The sequence below is a fragment of the Octodon degus genome, unplaced genomic scaffold (assembly GCF_000260255.1).
Source record: "Octodon degus isolate 3935 unplaced genomic scaffold, OctDeg1.0 scaffold00004, whole genome shotgun sequence".
NCBI classification, from domain to species: domain Eukaryota; kingdom Metazoa; phylum Chordata; class Mammalia; order Rodentia; family Octodontidae; genus Octodon; species Octodon degus.
Genome location: NW_004524580.1, coordinates 23903062 through 23920005, shown reverse-complemented (window position 1 = coordinate 23920005; position 16944 = coordinate 23903062). Strand labels below are relative to the sequence as shown.

Below are 16944 nucleotides of genomic sequence, written 5' to 3'. Positions count from 1 at the left end.
AAAAAAAAAAAAAAAAAAAAAAAGGAAAAGGGGGGGTGGTGGTAATGAGTGGCTACAAATAAATAGAAAAATGGGCGTGCAGTGCATGCCTATAACCTCAGCACCCAGAAGGCTGAAGCACAGTGAGTTCAAGGTCAGTCTGAACTATGTAACACAAGCCAACTAAAAATAAATAAACAGAGCAACAACAACAACAAAAAATCCTTAGGGGGGCCTGCCCCTTAGCTCAGCTATTTAAGTGGCTGTTTCAACAAAGCAGTCAGGCTCAGGTTGCTGTGGTTCCATCCCCACAACTCAAGACAGCCAAACGTGCCCTGAAGGCATCTGGAGCAAATAAATAAATAAATAAATAAATAAACAAACAAACAAACAAATAAATAAATAAAACTTGGGGCCAAGGAGATGGCTCAGTAGAATAAGTGCTTCCTTGGAAAGCGCAAGGGCCTGAGTTCAATCCCCAGTTCCGCCAAAAATAAAATAAAATAACATAAAATAACATAAAATAAAATAAAATAAATTTAAGAATGTATTTTTAGGAACTCATTTCTAACTTATGATTAAACTCAACCATCTCATATTAATAATCTTAGGGCCAGCCTGATAGTTCAGCAGACTAAAGCAAAGTGCCTGCTTAGGCAAAGTGCAGTGGCTGCTCGTTCCTGAGTGCTGTGCCAGCCCGCCCCAGGGCTTGCTGAGATGGCAATTGCAATTGAGACTGGGCGTGGTGGCACGCACCTGTAATCCCAGCATGTGGGAAGCTGAAAACAGGAGGAATCACTACCAGTCCAGTCTACATAGTAAAACCTTGTATCCCATGTACTAAATGAAAAAAAAAAAAAAAAAAAAACTTAGCCAAAAAGTAGTCAAAGAAAATACCAATAAGATGTTACAGTATCTGCCACAGAATTTTTAGTGTTTCTCACTCCAGCTCTACTAAGCAAGCACTTGCTTCCCCAGCCTCGAGCAAGACCAGAAAGTTTCTGAACATCTCTGTTAATAACCAAAATTACACTTTGTCAAATAAGATTAATGCAAGACACTAACGTCCTCTCTTCTTCTTCTTCTTTTTCTTCTTCTTTCCAGTTGCTCCATCTCCATCACCATCTCCATCTACAAAACAAAATTTCAAGTCCTTAGTCACCGAAACCTCCTGTGCTAGGAATAAAACAAGACAAGCGTGTCCAGACAGATGCTTTCTAAATACCACTGCACAAGGCTTGCACAATACTCTTCTAAACTTAAGTGCATTTTACTAGTACACACTACTCTCAAAAATGTGTATGTGTAAATATCAGCCTGACTTGTGAGCTTAAACAGCACATCTTACTTTGAATTATGCTAATAAAAACAAATAAGATTTTAAAAATTCTTTTGTACTCTTTAAATTTTTACTTGGTACAGGGTCTTGCTACACAGTTCAGACTCATAGAGATCTTCCTGTCTTTAGCCTACCCAATGCTGGGATTACAGGCATGTGCAGGGCCAGCATGCCATACAGTACCAGGGTTCCAACTTGGGTCCTTGTGCTTTCCAGGCAGGCACTTAGACCACTGAGCTATGTTCCCAGACCCTAAAAATTCTTACAATTTTAATTTAATTTTTTTGAGACAGGGTTTTGCTTTGTAGTGCAGGCTGGACTTGATTCGCTTATGTAGCCTAGGCTGATCTTAAACTCCTGGCAATCATCCTGCCTCAGCCTCTTGAGTGCTGGGATAATAAGCATGCAGGCATGCGCCACCAGACCTGGTTGAAATGAGACTTCGCAAGAAAACTACATTAACTTTCTTTTTAAAAAGCAAGGAACTTATTAGCTAGTTTATCACTAGTCATGATCCTGTGACCTCTCCTCCAATACTATCAACAGTTTACATCTGCTTTGCATTCAATAGTATTTTACTACCTCACTTAAAGCCCTGAGCAACCTTAACAGGGAACAGCATGTTGAAAGTGCTAACCCCAGACTTGTCCCCACAGGTAAAAGGCAAAATTAGACCAAGAATGTACATCATTTGATCCCTCACCTGCCAAGAATATTTAGGGCATTGTATTTTAAAGTCTTTTTCTCAGACTTTTTTTTTTTTTCTTTTTTTTTTCTCCAAATGTTTTCAGGGCAGGTTTGGTCAGCTTGAGTTGTGGGGATCGAACCACAGCAACCTGAGCCTGACTGCTTTGTTGAAGCAGCCACTTAAAGAACTGAGCTAAGAGGCAGGCTCCCTTCATCAGAGAAAAGAGATCTCCTGGATCAAACTGCATGCAAAAACCAGAGAGCAGATGCACTCTACCTAGGCTCACAGTTCTAATACTCAAAGCCCAACACCCAAAAAGCTAGTGTTAAGAACTATGCTAGGAAACTGCTGCTGACAAAGAGCACCTAAAGCGGCCATGACTCTGGGCCTTTATGAGCTCTGTGAAGTCTAGGCCTACATCCACACTGAGAAAACCTTAAAAATACCATTAAGGACAAGCTCAAACAATGAATTAGACAACTTAATGTGAAGTTATCAAAAACTGACTTGGGCGTCTAAATTTTTAAAAGTGCTCATTAATTTCCATAATCACATTTGGTTTGATTTTATTTATTAGGGTTTCTTTTGGTTCTTTTTTTTTTTTTTTTTTCCAGATACAATTTCACTATGTAGACCAGGCTGGCCCTGAACCAACAATTTTCCTGCCTCAGCCTCTTTGGTGCTGAAATTATAGGTGTGCAGCCACACCCAGCCACCATCATTCTTTTCTTTCTTCTTCTCTTTTTTTGGAGCCCTAGGATCACAGATGTGCACCAGCATGCCTATCTGATTTTTTTTTGGTGCCAAAGATCAAACTCAAGACCTTGCACTTGCTAGGCACACTTATGCTGCTGAGATATCCCCAGCCCATCTGACTCCTCAAGAATCTAAATCCACCCACCAATTAAACTGCTATTAAACAGGGATAAACAGGGATGGATGGTTGAGTAGTATGCTCCACTGAGTACCATCTGTTTTCTTTTTTCTTTTCTTTTTTTGGCGGAAACAGAGATTGAACTCAGGCCCGGCAAGTGCTTATTCTACTGAGCCATCCCCCCACCTCACAGTACTATCTAAAATGGTCCACCTAGGAACAGTCACTCCTCAGTAACTCAGACAGGGAAATCCACCCCTAGGACAATATGGAAGAACTCATACTCTCTTCTTTTTTTTTTTTTTTTTACAGTACTGGGGATTGAACTCAGGACCTTGAGCTTGCCAGGCAAGCGCTGATTCCACTGAGCTATCTTCTCGGCCCTCACATTCTCTTCTTAAAGTGCATCATTTTCACTCCCAGCTTCACAAAGAGCCATAAAAGAAAGGATCTCACTCTGTCTACAATAGTCATTTAAATATCACATAGAACTGCAATCACTAGTTTACACCCATACCCACTCTCCATAAGCACCCTAAGGATAACACCATTTCTCATTCTTTCTCTGAGTACTAAGGATCAAACTCTGAGAGCACCAAGCTACATCCAGAGTACTCTAAAGTTTTGAGGTTGGGACTTTCAGTCTCAAATGGCCTAGCACTCACTGCGTAGCCCATGGTGGCCTCAAACTTGAGGTCCTCCAGCCTCAGCCTCCCAAGTACATATGCCACTACTCCTGGTTTAAATATCTTAAACTAAAAATACTGATGTGTTTCAATCTATTAAAAAATTAGAGTGGGGCTGGGGAGATGGCTCAGTAGAATAAGTGCTTGCTAGGCAAGTGCAAGGGCCTGAGTTCAATCCCTGGTTCCACCAAAAAATAAAAAATAAAAAATAAAAATAAAAATAAAAATAAAAATAAATACTTAAAAAAAAAAAAAAGTAACAGCCCTAGTTTGGAAAAAAAATTAAAAATTAGACAATTTTTTAGTTTATTTCTTGTTTTCTTTCTTTCTTCTTTTTTTTCTTTTTGTGGAACTGGGGACTGAACTATTTCTTGTTTCTTTACTTAAAGAAGAAACAAGTGACCAAGTATAGTGGCACATGGCATGTTATCAATCCCAGCACTCTGGTAGGCTGAGGCAACAAGATGCCAAGCTTGAATCTAGTCTGGGCAACACAGCAACTTAGGAAGAGACTCAGCCTCATAAATAAGAAAGGGCTGGAGATCTTAGCTTAGCGCAAAGATCCTGGGTTCATTGTCCAATATTGTAGGCAACTAAATTAGACAGAAATATTATAGGCGGGGCCGGGGAGATGGCTCAATAGAGTAAGCACTTCCCTGGCAAGTGCAAGGGCCTGAGTTCAATCCCCAGTTCCGCCAAAAAATAAAATAAAAAAAAAAGGAAGAAAGAAATATTATAGGCAGAGCCTCAGACAGAGCCAGGCCCTCAAGGAGACAATATGGAAGACACGGTGACTTTCCAATTTTGGAAGAGACAGACACTCCTGCTATGGGCCAGACTTCCAAGACAAAAGAGTAAACAAAGCAGCCACTTACTTCCCTAGAAATGGGCATCAGGGATTGATATTCTAAATAGGTATCAATTACCTTGAAAGAGCCAGAAAGAGTCATCAACTCATCCCCCAACAGGAAGAGCACCTGTCCCAGTATTCATGCCCCCATGTCCCCTTGCTCCATGACCTGCTTTTCTATTTGGTCCTAGATTTAATCAATTTTACCTGAGCAATGGTGCTTGTAACCTTATTAATTGACCATAGTTCTGTCCCACCTTATGCCCACCAAAACAAGTTTCCATGTTCTCCACCTTACACCCAACTCACCACATGGTTTTATTCTATAAAACTCCCTGGAAGAGGGCTGGTGAGATGGCTCAGTGGTCTAAAGCACCTACTTAGAACAAGCTTAGCAAAACACAAGGACCGAGGTTCAATCCCCCAGCACCACATGCCAGCCCGCCCCGCCCCCTGGTGGGCTGAGCTGGCCACACACACAGACACACACACAAATAAATAAATAAATTTAAAAAAAGAAAAGAAATAGAAAAAAATCCCTGGAAGAGATAACTTCCTGGCCAGGCCACTCAAGTCCCCCTTCTGTCCTTCTCTCAGACAGAAGCTTTCTTTCCCCCATAAATATAATCTGCTTTTAACTTCCATTTGTTCCTAAAATTTATTTTTTGGTTTTAGAGAAGACAAACTCAGCCTAGGTATCTTCCAGGTTGGGAGTTTCATTTCCCTCTATCACCAACACAGAAAAAAAGAAAAGAGAGAACTTGCTCATCCTGACTGCACAGGAACATCACAAAGCATCAACAACCGGGCTCTCATCTTATTAAAAAGCTTTTGCACAGCAAGAGAAACCAAGAGTGAAGAGACAACCCACAATGTGGGAAAAAATGTTCACCTGCTGTTCCTCAGACAAAGGATTACTACTGAGAGCACACAAAGAACTCAAAAATATCACACCTCCAAAACTTAAAGACCCAATCCAAAAATAGGCATCTGAGATGAATATACACTTCCCAGATAAGGAAACACAAACAGTAAATAAATATATGAAAAACTGTTCAATATCAGTCATTCAAGAGATGCAAATTAAAACACCACCAGGCGATTCCATCTCACCCCAGAAAGAAGAGCTATTACCAAAAGCTCAACCAATAACAAATGCTGCAGGCCGGGGAGATGGCTCAGTGAAATAAGTGTTTCCCTGGTAAGCGCAAGGGCCTGAGTTCAATCCCCGGTTACGCAAAAAAAAAAAAAAAAATTAGATTAAAAAAAATTTTTTTTAAAGGCTGGCAGGGCTGTGGGTGTGGGCAAAAGGGACTCTTCTCTGCTGTTAGTAGGAGTTGTAGACCAGTGCAACAACTGTGGAAATCAATGTGGACATTCCTCAAGAATTAGGACTAGAGGTCCCATTTGACCCAGGTATTTATTCCCCTGCTGGCTATCTTCCCAGAATTAAAAAACACACCATAGTAACATATGTGCACCCATGTTTATAGCAGCAGATTTTGGAAACAACCCAAATACCCATCGATGAAGTAATGGATAAAAAAAGTGCCCCCCCTTTTACAATAGAGTACTACTCAGCCATAAAGAAAGTTAAACCAGATGCTTGTATAAGTAAATGGATGCGGGGCCAGGGAGATGGCTCCGTAGAGTAAGTGCTTGCCTGGCAAGCACAAGGGCCTGAGTTCAATCCCCAGTTCTGCCAAAAAATAAAAAATAAAAAAGGATGCAACTCAAGGCCATACTCGTAAGTGGAATACACCAGACATACATGTGTAGACGTCATATTGCTGCCCTAGTCTGAGAAGCTGAAAGTGTAAATAAGGTCCCAAACACACACTAGGTACTGTAAAGTGGGAAGAAACTGCTCAAAAGGAAAAAACTGGAATGGTGGAAAGGAAAAAGGAACTAGAAGGTACACACACATATACAGGAGAGTTGAGGTAGTTATACTAACAGTTCATTGAAAAGAAAGGGTTGTGCTAATACTATTTGGATACTTACATGCATATAGCTTGTACTCTGAGTAATTTAAAGATGATACACATATATCAACCACTGTTACCTTCCTATTAACTCATTTCAAAATTCTGCAGGTTTTTTTTTTCCATTTTAAAAGAACAAGAAGGGGCCGGGGAGATGGCTCAGTGGAATAAGCGCTACCCTGGCAAACCCAAGGCCTGAGCGCAATCCCCAGTTCCGTAAAAAAATAAAAAAAATAAAAGAACAAGAATTATTCATTTTAAGATTAAAAAGCCTAAATTTCTAGAAAAACAACTTTCAATGTCCTTCGTATGTCACACAATCTAATTCACACAGTCCACACATCTTAACAGTAACTTTTTTTTTTTTTTTTTAATTTTAGTACAGGGTCTACAGGGTCTCACTACACCAATCAGACTTGTAGTGATCATCTTTTCAGCCTCCCAAGTGCTAGGATGACAGGCAACTGCCACCACGTGCAGTCTCAACAGCTGTCTCAACACACCGTTGGGGCAGGGCTGGCACAGCACAGTGGGGATTGAGCCTGAGCCCCGAGCCCCGAGCCCCGAGCCCCGAGCCCCGAGCCCCGAGCCCCGAGCCCCTGAGCCTCTGCCCCTGCCTAAGCAAGGGCTCTAATCCCCTGAGGTATGTGGCCCGCCCAACAGTAATCTTCATTTCACTAAATGTTCCAGTCTGTAAGTGCCAGATAATAAGTAGAGAAAAGTGAACAAACAAATGGCCTGTACTCTGGGAAGCACACACAGACTGGTACACTGCTACACACATCTTTATTATCATCTTTCTGAAATTAATTATCTTATTCCACATTCAATGTCTGAGTCAGTACAGAAAAACAGCCCAATTTTTAAAATTTGTGCCAGGATCCCAACTGTGAACTCGGTATGCCATGGTTCCAGTTGTTACTCCATGCTGTAATTTTAGACCTGACATGGCTCTCCTTCATAGCATCTCAAGACATTCCTAACAGGCAAAAATAGTTCATATTATTTATTAATACTAGGCCCAAATCAACTGAAATTTGTTGAATTGACAACTGGACGTCCATATGAAAAAAAAAATCCTTTACTGTGCACTACACAGAAAGAATAATTCCAAAAGAATATACACAATATTTCTTCCTGAGAACAGAAAATTCTCAAAACCTTAGCGACAATAGCTTAATTATCTATAAGACACAATAAGCACCAACAATAAAGCATAGATAACTGGATTTCATCAAAATTAAAACTGTTAGGGGCCAGGGAGATAGCTGAGTAGAATAAGTGCTTGCCTGGCAAGCGCCAGGGCCTGAGTTCAATCACTGGTTCCACCAAAATAAAACTGTGCTGCAAATGATTTCGTTGACAAAGTGAAAAGGCATCCCACAACATGGGAAAGTGTTTAACACATATCAGAAAAAAACAGCTCAGTCAGATGACAGCCCATAAACACAGACGAAAGATCTGAACGAACACTTCAAAAGATATAGGAAAGACAGCAAATAAAAACATGACAAGACACGTAGCATCACCAGATGTGCAAATTAAAACCACAAAGACATCCCACCACAGACCTATTAAAAAAAGGATGTAATTTAAAAAGCTGACAACATCAAGTGCTTTCAGGGATACTAACAACCCACTAGCTCAACCTCAGCTGACAGGAAAGCAAGTGCTACAGCCACTTTGGAAGACAATCCAACAGTTTCTTCTGAGATAATTCCCTTAACATCTGGCCAGGAATCCCAGTCGTAGGTACTTACCCAGGAAAAATGAAAGTGTATGTCTACACAAAGACATCTATGTTCACAGCAACTGCATTCACAACACACAAAAACTGGAAACAAAAACCAGAAACAACTCAAACATCCTTGGACAAGTAAATGAGTAAACAAATTTAGATACTACTAAAGAATAGAAAGGACTACACTACTGAAGCCTGAAAAAATCCAAAAATTAAATAACTCTGAATGAAACAAGCCAAACAAACAAAAAATTGTATACTGAACAATTATATTTCTGTATTTTACGGACATCAGAACTACAGACACAGAAAACTACCAGCAGGGTGCAATGTGGAGCAGGACAACTGGATGCAATGGGACCCTAAGGAACTTTGGGGCAAGACTTATTCAGTGGAAATGGCCATGTCCTTGTGGCACCGAACACTACACCCCTCTGGGTGTAGTGGCACCTCTGGCACACCTCCAAGGGCCCCTGAGATCCACTTTTCAGGCTGACACCCAACAACGCTAAGATGAGCACATCAAGAATTAAACCCAGTCTCCTCTACCTGCAAGCCCTCTCCCCATTGTCACCCAAGTCAAGCCTAGGTCCCTGAGTTGCCATTGCCTCTCCCTTCTGCTACCCACTGAAGGGACCCTTTATCAAGGTCTCACTGGCCCCTCCTTCCCTCCCAAGTCCCACTTCCTTTTTCTAACATTCTGCCCCTTTGTCAAAGATCAGGTGGCTAAGTGTGTCTGGAGTTGTTTCTGCATCTTCTGATCTATTCCACTGATCCTTGTGTCTGCAGCACTCTGCCAATGAAGCTACATTCCTAGCCCTTCTGGTAGGAATTTTTTTGTTTACTTGTGTTGCTTTGGAAGTATGTCGGGTTTTTTCATCACAGTAGCTCCATAGTGTAATTCAAGTCAAGGATAGTGATCCCCTCCCTGTTTTGCCTTTGTTGTCCAGGATTATTTCTTGGGCTTTAGGTCTCTTCTGGCTTGGATGAATTTTGGGATTGCTTCCACTAGTTCTGTAAGGTATGCTACTCATATCTGGCCCTCTCAGTATCAAGAAAAACAGATGACTTCACAGAGATAAAACGGAGTCAAGTCCACTTCAAGACCAGCCTGTGACATTTTCCACATGGTAGATCTGTAGCAACCTGTTACAGCATGAGTTTATCAACCCTTGCCCGTTCAGACCTCAAAGTAGATCCTTAATCTAAAGTGCGGAATGGCTGGGGCTAGGGAGACGACTTAGTAGAATAGGTGCTTCCCTGGCAAGCGCAAGGGTCTGAGTTCAATCCCCGGTTCCACAAAAATAAATAAATAAACAAAAATTTAAATTTAAAAAGTACAAATATAAGGTAGAATGGAAAAGCAGTTTGCTAAAGAGCAAAAGTTAGTGATTCCTTTTCACCTCAGCACCTTTACCACTAAGGCGGACTGAAAGCACTCTGACAGCAGAAAACACATCTTTCTAAAGGAAAAACAACTGCTGTTCATGAAGCCAACACAGAAACAAAAGTTCCTGTTGCTGGGTGAAAAGCATAAGCCCTGGCTGACAGTGGGAGACAGAGCCACTGCCCCCAGCAGCAGACAGCTAACTACAAATTCCAACATGGGAGGTCTATTACCTCCTGTGCGAACAACAGTCTGTGGAGAGCGTGATGTGGTGGCACACACCTATAACCCCAGCACTCACGAGGCAGAGGCAGGAGGATCACCATGAATTCCAGGCCAGCCTGAACTACATGGTGAACACCATCCTCCAAGCCAAAGATGGGGGCAGGCTGTAGCTCAGAGCAAAAATCCTGGGGAGGGAAGGGAATGAGAAAGAAAGGGAAGGAGTAAGAGAAGAAAAAGATGGGGAGGAAAGGTGTGCCAGAAAAAGGGCAGCAAATTTTAAGGCATCCAAACACCCACAAGGAGCTGGGAATTTGGGAGAGTTTAGAAGTGCTCCAATGTAGTTTTTTTTTTTTTTTCTTTTTGCAGAACTGGGGACTGAACTCAAGCCCTTGCACTTGCCAGGGAAGTGCTTATTGTACTGAGCCATCTCCCTAGCCCCTTCCAATGTGGTTCTTTAAGAGAAAGGAAAAAAAAAAAAAAAAAGAAGAAGAAGAAAGGAGAGTCCAGGCACAGTGGCGCAAACCTGTAATCTCAGCACTAGAAAATGCTAAAATAGGAGGATCACTACAAATCTGAGCTGCGCAGTGAGACCCTGCACCAAAAACACAAACAAAAACAAAACAAAAAGTGAAGAAAGGAGCCAGGCATGGTGGCACACGCCTGTAATCCCAGCACATGCGAGGGTGAGGCAGGAGGATTGATGAGAGTGCAAAGTCACCCTGGGTTATATAGTGAGTTCAGTCAGCCTGAGCTATATAGCAAGACCCTATCTCAAAAAAAAAAGTATAGAAAATAAAAGGAACTTAGAATCTGAAAAGAGACTTCAAATTCTGGCTCTATGTCACATAAATTTAACTGTGTCATATTAAGCAACTCACATAACTACTTCTGTCTGTAAAGTGAGATTATCACCCCAGCTTAGTTTGGTGAGGTTAAAATGAACATATGTATCAAAATTCCCCTACTACTTACTGGCTGTTTGCTGATTAAACATCTCTCACTTTATCTTGCCACTACTCACACATGACCCGGCCCTGCACCAAATACATTTTTCAAAGTGGACACCTGTCTATCTGAGCAGCTACTCACATACCCAACTTCTAAGAACCTGTGGCTAATGTGTCTCTTCACAACAGCCCACCCTGTACTGTATTCTGTTTCTCCCCCTATGTAATTCAGGCTGGCCTCAAACTCACAATGATCCTCCTGGCCTCAGCCTCCCAAGTAACAGGATCACAGGGCAACATCATTATTCCTGGCCACAATGTGTATTTTTAATTTTTACTCTGTCCAAACTCACTACAGAGCCTGTTGTTCCCTTATCATTGTTTTTTCCCATCTTTAATAAATGTGAAACATTGCCACCACTTAAAGAAAGTTGCTGATTAGTACCTTCTCCTTTTTATCTATGTTGTTAGCTGTTATTAAACGGACAAGTAAAATGTCAGATGAGGCTATGTGCACAAACACAGACATCAGAAGACTGTCACACCTATCTCCTCCGATCACAGGTGCCACAGTAACCACTCACCATCATCCTCTTCATCTCTCTCTCTCTCCTCCAGGGCTTGTCTTTCCAACTGTTTTGCTACTTCATTCATGGAGCTTCTCGATTCTTTCTCAGGTTCTTGCTGCCCTGCAAATCCCATAAAACAGATGCAAATGTAAAAAGGACACCTTCCCACCAGAATATGTTCTAACAGTCCTGCAGAATCTACAAATCCTTTTCTCTGCGTGGTCTGAGCCACTGCGGGGTAGGACAGTCATGCATGTACCTCCCCAGTGGTGGCTCAGTGGCAGGGCATCTGCCTACCAAGTGCAAGGCCCAGCGTTCAATCCCCAGAAGGAAAACAGAAAAATCTTACATTACCAGACAGCAGGTGCCTGCTCTGGAAGTGACTACAATCGCAACACATGGGGTAGAGAAAGCGTGATCCCTGCTACCACAAAATGTAGCGCCACCGTGATTACTAAAAAGGATTCACACTGAGACAACTGGGCAAAACAAAGAGGGATCAGTCTGCCGCACACCTCCAGAAAGTGTAGATTTTGGATTTCGTGTGAAAGCCAGAACAGCCAGAGCTTGGCCGGGAGAGAACCCGGGAAACTGCAACTCCCCCTCTTCCATGCCCCTCTAACCAAAACTTCATAAAGAAGTACACTTGTCTTCTCCAACCTCTATCAACTCCATGCTAATCACTTCTTCCTTCCTCACTTTTCTTTCTTTTCTGGCTAATTAGAAACATTTAAAAAAAAAAAAATTCCTAAAATGAGTTTGCTCAGTATAAAAAAAAAAGTTTCAAAAATAAATTCCTAGCTCATTACGTTGTCCAACTGTGAATTTCTAGCTTTTTTTCGTGTTTACCAGTGGGCTCCGAGATCGCTGTTAGGATGTTCCACTGGGAGCCACGAAGAACACCCTGTCTGCGCGGCCCCCTAACTCGGGATTAAGGCCCATGGGCTGGGTGATGCCGTGGGATGAGGCAGGCGAAAATCCGCGCCACCGATTCTTAGGCACAGGAGCTGGAGGGCAGACACCCGGCCCCAAAGTGCAGCCTTAGCAGAAACCCCAATGAAAACCGGAGAGGCGGTGCGCTCAGCAGGACGCGAGGGAAGAGGGTCGCAGGTGGGTCCGAACCGGATTTCCACGGCGCCCAAGCTGCGCGGAAGAAGGCTGAGAGCCACGCTCCGGGCATGGCTTTGGGTCCGCGCCGCGGCCTGCGCAGAACCGAGTCCCGGCGATCCGGGGACGCGGCGACCCCAGAGCCACCAGACGGAGGCTGGCTGAGGCACGCTCTTCGCCCGCGGTCTGCCGGTCCCACAGCGAGAAGCCTGCCCTCCCGGGGCTGCATGCACAGCTCAGCCTCGTCACCCTCGCGAGCAAGGCCAGGGAATTCACCTAGTCCGGGGCTCTAGTCCCGCTCCCCGCCACCCCCGCGGGCCCTACGTCCAGCCAGTCGTTCGGCCATTCCTGGCAGGACCCGGGCAAGCCTAAGCCTCTCCGTACCTGCAACAGCCCCTTTACTCTTCTTCTTCTTCCGCTTCTTTTTCTTCGCTGCTTCCTCCGCCGTAGAAGCAGCTCCCTCTTCCCTGTCGTCTGGGTCCAGGTCGCCGTTCAGGTGGCTCCCGGAGGCCTCTGCCTCCTCCACGCCCGCCATGATGCCTGAGAGAGCGCGAGGGAGCGCGACCGAGCGGCGAGGGCCCGCGGCCGCTGCTGCTCCTCCTCCTCTCCCCCCCCCACCACCACGACGCCGGAAGTCGCTCTCGATGGTCGGGAGCAGGGAATCCTGGGACGGCGGAGGACTCGGCGGCGACCTTCTGCCCCGTGGAGGCTGTCTCGGTGGCCGCCTGCCCTGCGCATGCGGCCCGCGGAGCGACGCCGGTCTTGCTGCGCCCCTGGCGTTCGCCATGCGCTTCCGCCCGCGAGGAGTCAGTTTGAAAGGGGATTTTCAGCTCCATATAAGCTGTAAAAGCCGGCTTGGAAGAGGAGGGGCGTCTCGTCAGGAGCAGAAACATGTAAAATGGCTGGCTGTGTAAATCGTACATTAAGACCCCATGATGGGGGCCGGGGAGATAGCTCGGTAGAATAAGTGCTTGCCTGGCAAGCGCAGGGTTCGGAGGTCAATCCCCGGTACCGAAGGAAAGAAACAAAACAAAACATGGTGGTGACGCAGGTGGAATCCCGGCCCTCCGAGTGCTGAGGCGGGAGGGTCGCTGGAGTCTGAGACCAGCCTGGCCTCCCTGAACTACATAGGTCCTGTCCCAAAACGTCAAAATAAATAAATAAACAAGTAATAAAAATTAAATCGTATATTAAGCAGGGACAGGAGCAAAAATCAGTGTTCGCTTACATCCCCGTGTCGTGACTCACAGGGACTCCGTAGCTATTCACAGTCGCAGATCAGGGCGAGGCTGTCTCATCACTTGAAATAACTTGGGCAGCTGGAATCCCGTGTTTCCTGAATCCTACGCTAAACCTCGGATGACTCAGATGGGCTCTCTGTACACATCCTTCTTTTCCAATTGTGAGAGAATTACAGGCCATATAGCTGGGGACGCTGCCTCCCCCATTAATGCAAAAGGTCACGGTCCAATTTATTTTTTGTCATCTTTTTTTTGGACTTAAAATGCAAATGAATGCAATTGACTTTCGCATATTATTTTGTTGTTTTTAGGCCTCATCAGCACAACAGCTTCCTCACTAGTGGCTTGATAGTAAAACTCACACCGGCTCTGGCCACAGCCACATAAAGCGCAGTATCTGGAGGCTTAGTGGTATGGTAGGGCATAGGTTTAGCAGGTGCAGGGCCCTAGGTTCAATTCCTGGCGACCGACAAGGGAAATGCACTCATTGTCTGCGGAACCGGGGATTGAACTAAGGCCAGAGGCGCTTATTCCACTGAGCCATCTCCCTGGCCCTTCTGCATGTTTCTTTTTCTCTCTAAATATATCTCTAGATTTCATATTGCTTCCTGTGGTTGATAGATAACAATATCAAAGTTAATGGACCAACTACAGTGTCTACAAAGTAGAAATAGCTACTGTTTACCCAGAATCCTTTAGGAACTACCCAGCATACCCTGGCCCTGGCCTGCTTCCCGTGTCTCTCCGTACTCTGCATAGCTGCAGCTCACTGTGCTTCAGACCTTGGAGCATCTTGCATCTCCTGTTCCTTGCATCTGGGCTGCTCTTTGCCTGATACTCAGTGTCCTGTGTGTCCAGGCCTAGCAATGTATAGAGACAAAAACAGTCCTTGTCATCACGGAACCAACCAACAAAATCAGACATCAGTCAGTCAATGGTACTAATAAGAATCAACTGACAACCACATAAATCAGTCCTAGTGGAGAACACCTATAATCCCAGCGCTCAGGAGCATCAAACTGCTCAACAAGACCCTGACTCAACTTAATACTTCTCTTATGTCATTTATTGATTCTTTTTATGTTCTGTTCCAAAATAATCTAGCAACAAGCTGAGGGGCTTTCAACAGGTCTGAAAGATTTTTGGATTGGGGCAAAGATGCGGCTGCCCTCAGGAGGCACCACAACCTGCTCTTGATGCCAGAGCTATCACCCGAAGCTCCTTAAAGCTGGGCTTTGGGGGCGCATGCCTGTAACCCTAGCACTCAGGGGTCTGAGCAGGAGGATCACTGCAAGTTCAAGGGTAGGTTGATCTGCACTATAAGACGCTGCCTCAAAAAGTCCAGAAAAAACCAAGGATGACGAGGGATTTCCAAAATGAAGGGTAGTCTGAGAGAGATCTGCAGTGCATAGGACAGGTGCCCTCAGCCTTGGTGTGTGGCACTGGGGCAGGCTCGTCTCTGATTTTGTGCTGGGCTTATCCTGTACATGGCAGGTGTGTGGCAGTGTTGCCCGCCTCTACCAGTAGCAACCCTTCCTCTGACTGTGGTTGTGGCAGCCAAAACTGTTCCCCTCTGGGAACAGTTTCCCTCTGGAGTACTGAGGCTGGAGCTTAGCTGCTAGGCAGCATACCGCCAGGCCGAGTACTGAGGCTGGGGCTTAAAGGACAGCTACCTGAAAACAGCTGCCCCATGCCAGAGTCCTGAGTCCAGGCCCCATGCTGTGTGAGGAGCCATTGCTGGTGATACAGTATCATAATATGGTATGGATATTTAAATTTGGATTTGTTTTGAGACAGGGTCTTACTGTGTAGCCTGGGCTGGCCTCAGTGATCCTCCTGCCTCAGCCTCCAGAATGTGGGAATTACAGATGTATGCCACCATTTCTGGCTCTCAACACTATTTTTAAAGGTTTTCTGGATAACACCCCATCCAAGCACTCAGGAGGCTGAGGCAGACTTGCCATGAGTTCGAGGCCAGCCTGGGCTACATAGTGAGTCCAAAGCTACCTGAACTACCTAGAGACACCCTGTCAGGAAAAACAACAACAAAAAGCCCAATAACATTCCTAAAGTTGAAAGACTTGGAAATGGGAGCGCACACTGCAGAGACCTTCATAGTCCTCTTGGGCTCATGGAGTACAGTTTTTCCAGGAGACAGGATGGAGGGGCTGAAGGGTAAGCTTTGTTTTCTGCACGTCTGGGGACCCCCCCCCCCAGGGCTTCCAGGTGATCGTAGGGAGCCATCTGAAACCTGGCTGGAGAGATACAGACCCCGAGTGTGTGTGTCAGTTCTGGGGGGAAGAGAGTGGCACCTGGTGCCACTAGGAAGGACACTGGGATTGTGGGAGTTTTGTTTCCTAGGAGCAAGGCTGGTAAATTCTGGGCAGGATTTTGCAAAGAAATAGAAGATAAGAAGAAAATGCCCACTGGATTTTGCGTGCCTGTAAATCCAGCACTCGGGAGACTGAGGCAGGAGGATAGCCAGAAGTTTGAGGTTAGCTTGGGTTACTACATAGGGAGATTCTGTCTCAAAAAAAAAAAAAAAAAAAGAGAGAAGGAGCAGGAAAAGAACGGAAAACTGCTGCGGGGCAGGAAGGGAAAGGAAAGGAATGCAGACAGAATGAAGATATGTTTTGTACATGTCCCAGCTCCCCATGAGAGCAGAATGATTATGGACTGCCAGCTTGTACTAAAAGGAAAGAAAATGCTTTAGCGAATAGTCACAAGGAAGGAAGGAGAGAAAATGTTCTCTGGGATGAGGTTGGGCTGGCTGCGTCAACTGCTGCAGAAAGGTGCACAGTAACGAGTCCCGAAAGAGCACTGCTTTTGCTCATTGGGTCTGGCCACAACCCCGCCACTCGTCAGGGCCGGGTCTGTTTGCGTGGAGAGCCCTCGGTCCTGGGAAATGGGGGTGGCTCGAAAGGAGGCCACCCTCTCGCCTTTCACATGATGCACACTCGTGGGGAACCTGGCACTAAACCATCCCTGGATGTCCGGCTTCTGGGTCGGGGTTTCGTAAGTAGCAGAGCAGCTCTCCCGCTGTGATCTATGGGAAGTCAGCCCTCCACTCAAGGGTTTGTTTGGGGGGAAAATATAGATTTGACTACTGGAGCAATTTTGTTTAAAGATATCAAAAAATGATACAAGAAAGCCAGGCGTTTCCGTATTCATGCCCACTTGCTCACTTTCCCATTTGATATTTGATTTAATCAATTTTACCTGAGCAGTGGTGCTTGTAATCTCATTGGTTGACCATAGTTTGGTCCCACTTCATGCCCAACTAAGTGAGTTCCCGTTTCTCTCCACCTTAGCCCACATGGTTTTAT

At 44.9% G+C, this 16944-nt stretch overlaps 1 protein-coding gene across 1 annotated transcript in view; it reads right to left on the bottom strand.

The window, feature by feature from the left end:
- Window positions 1-16944, bottom strand: part of Metap2 (methionyl aminopeptidase 2) — a 52325-nt gene that overhangs the window by 25105 nt on the left and 10276 nt on the right. Inside the window, exons 2-4 of the mRNA XM_004623797.2 lie at window positions 12762-12982; window positions 11286-11390; window positions 1045-1110 (exon numbers count right to left, since the gene is read on the bottom strand). Coding sequence (XP_004623854.1) covers window positions 1045-1110; window positions 11286-11390; window positions 12762-12912 — 322 coding nt within the window. The 5' untranslated portion in view covers window positions 12913-12982. The remainder of the gene's footprint in view (window positions 1-1044; window positions 1111-11285; window positions 11391-12761; window positions 12983-16944) is intronic.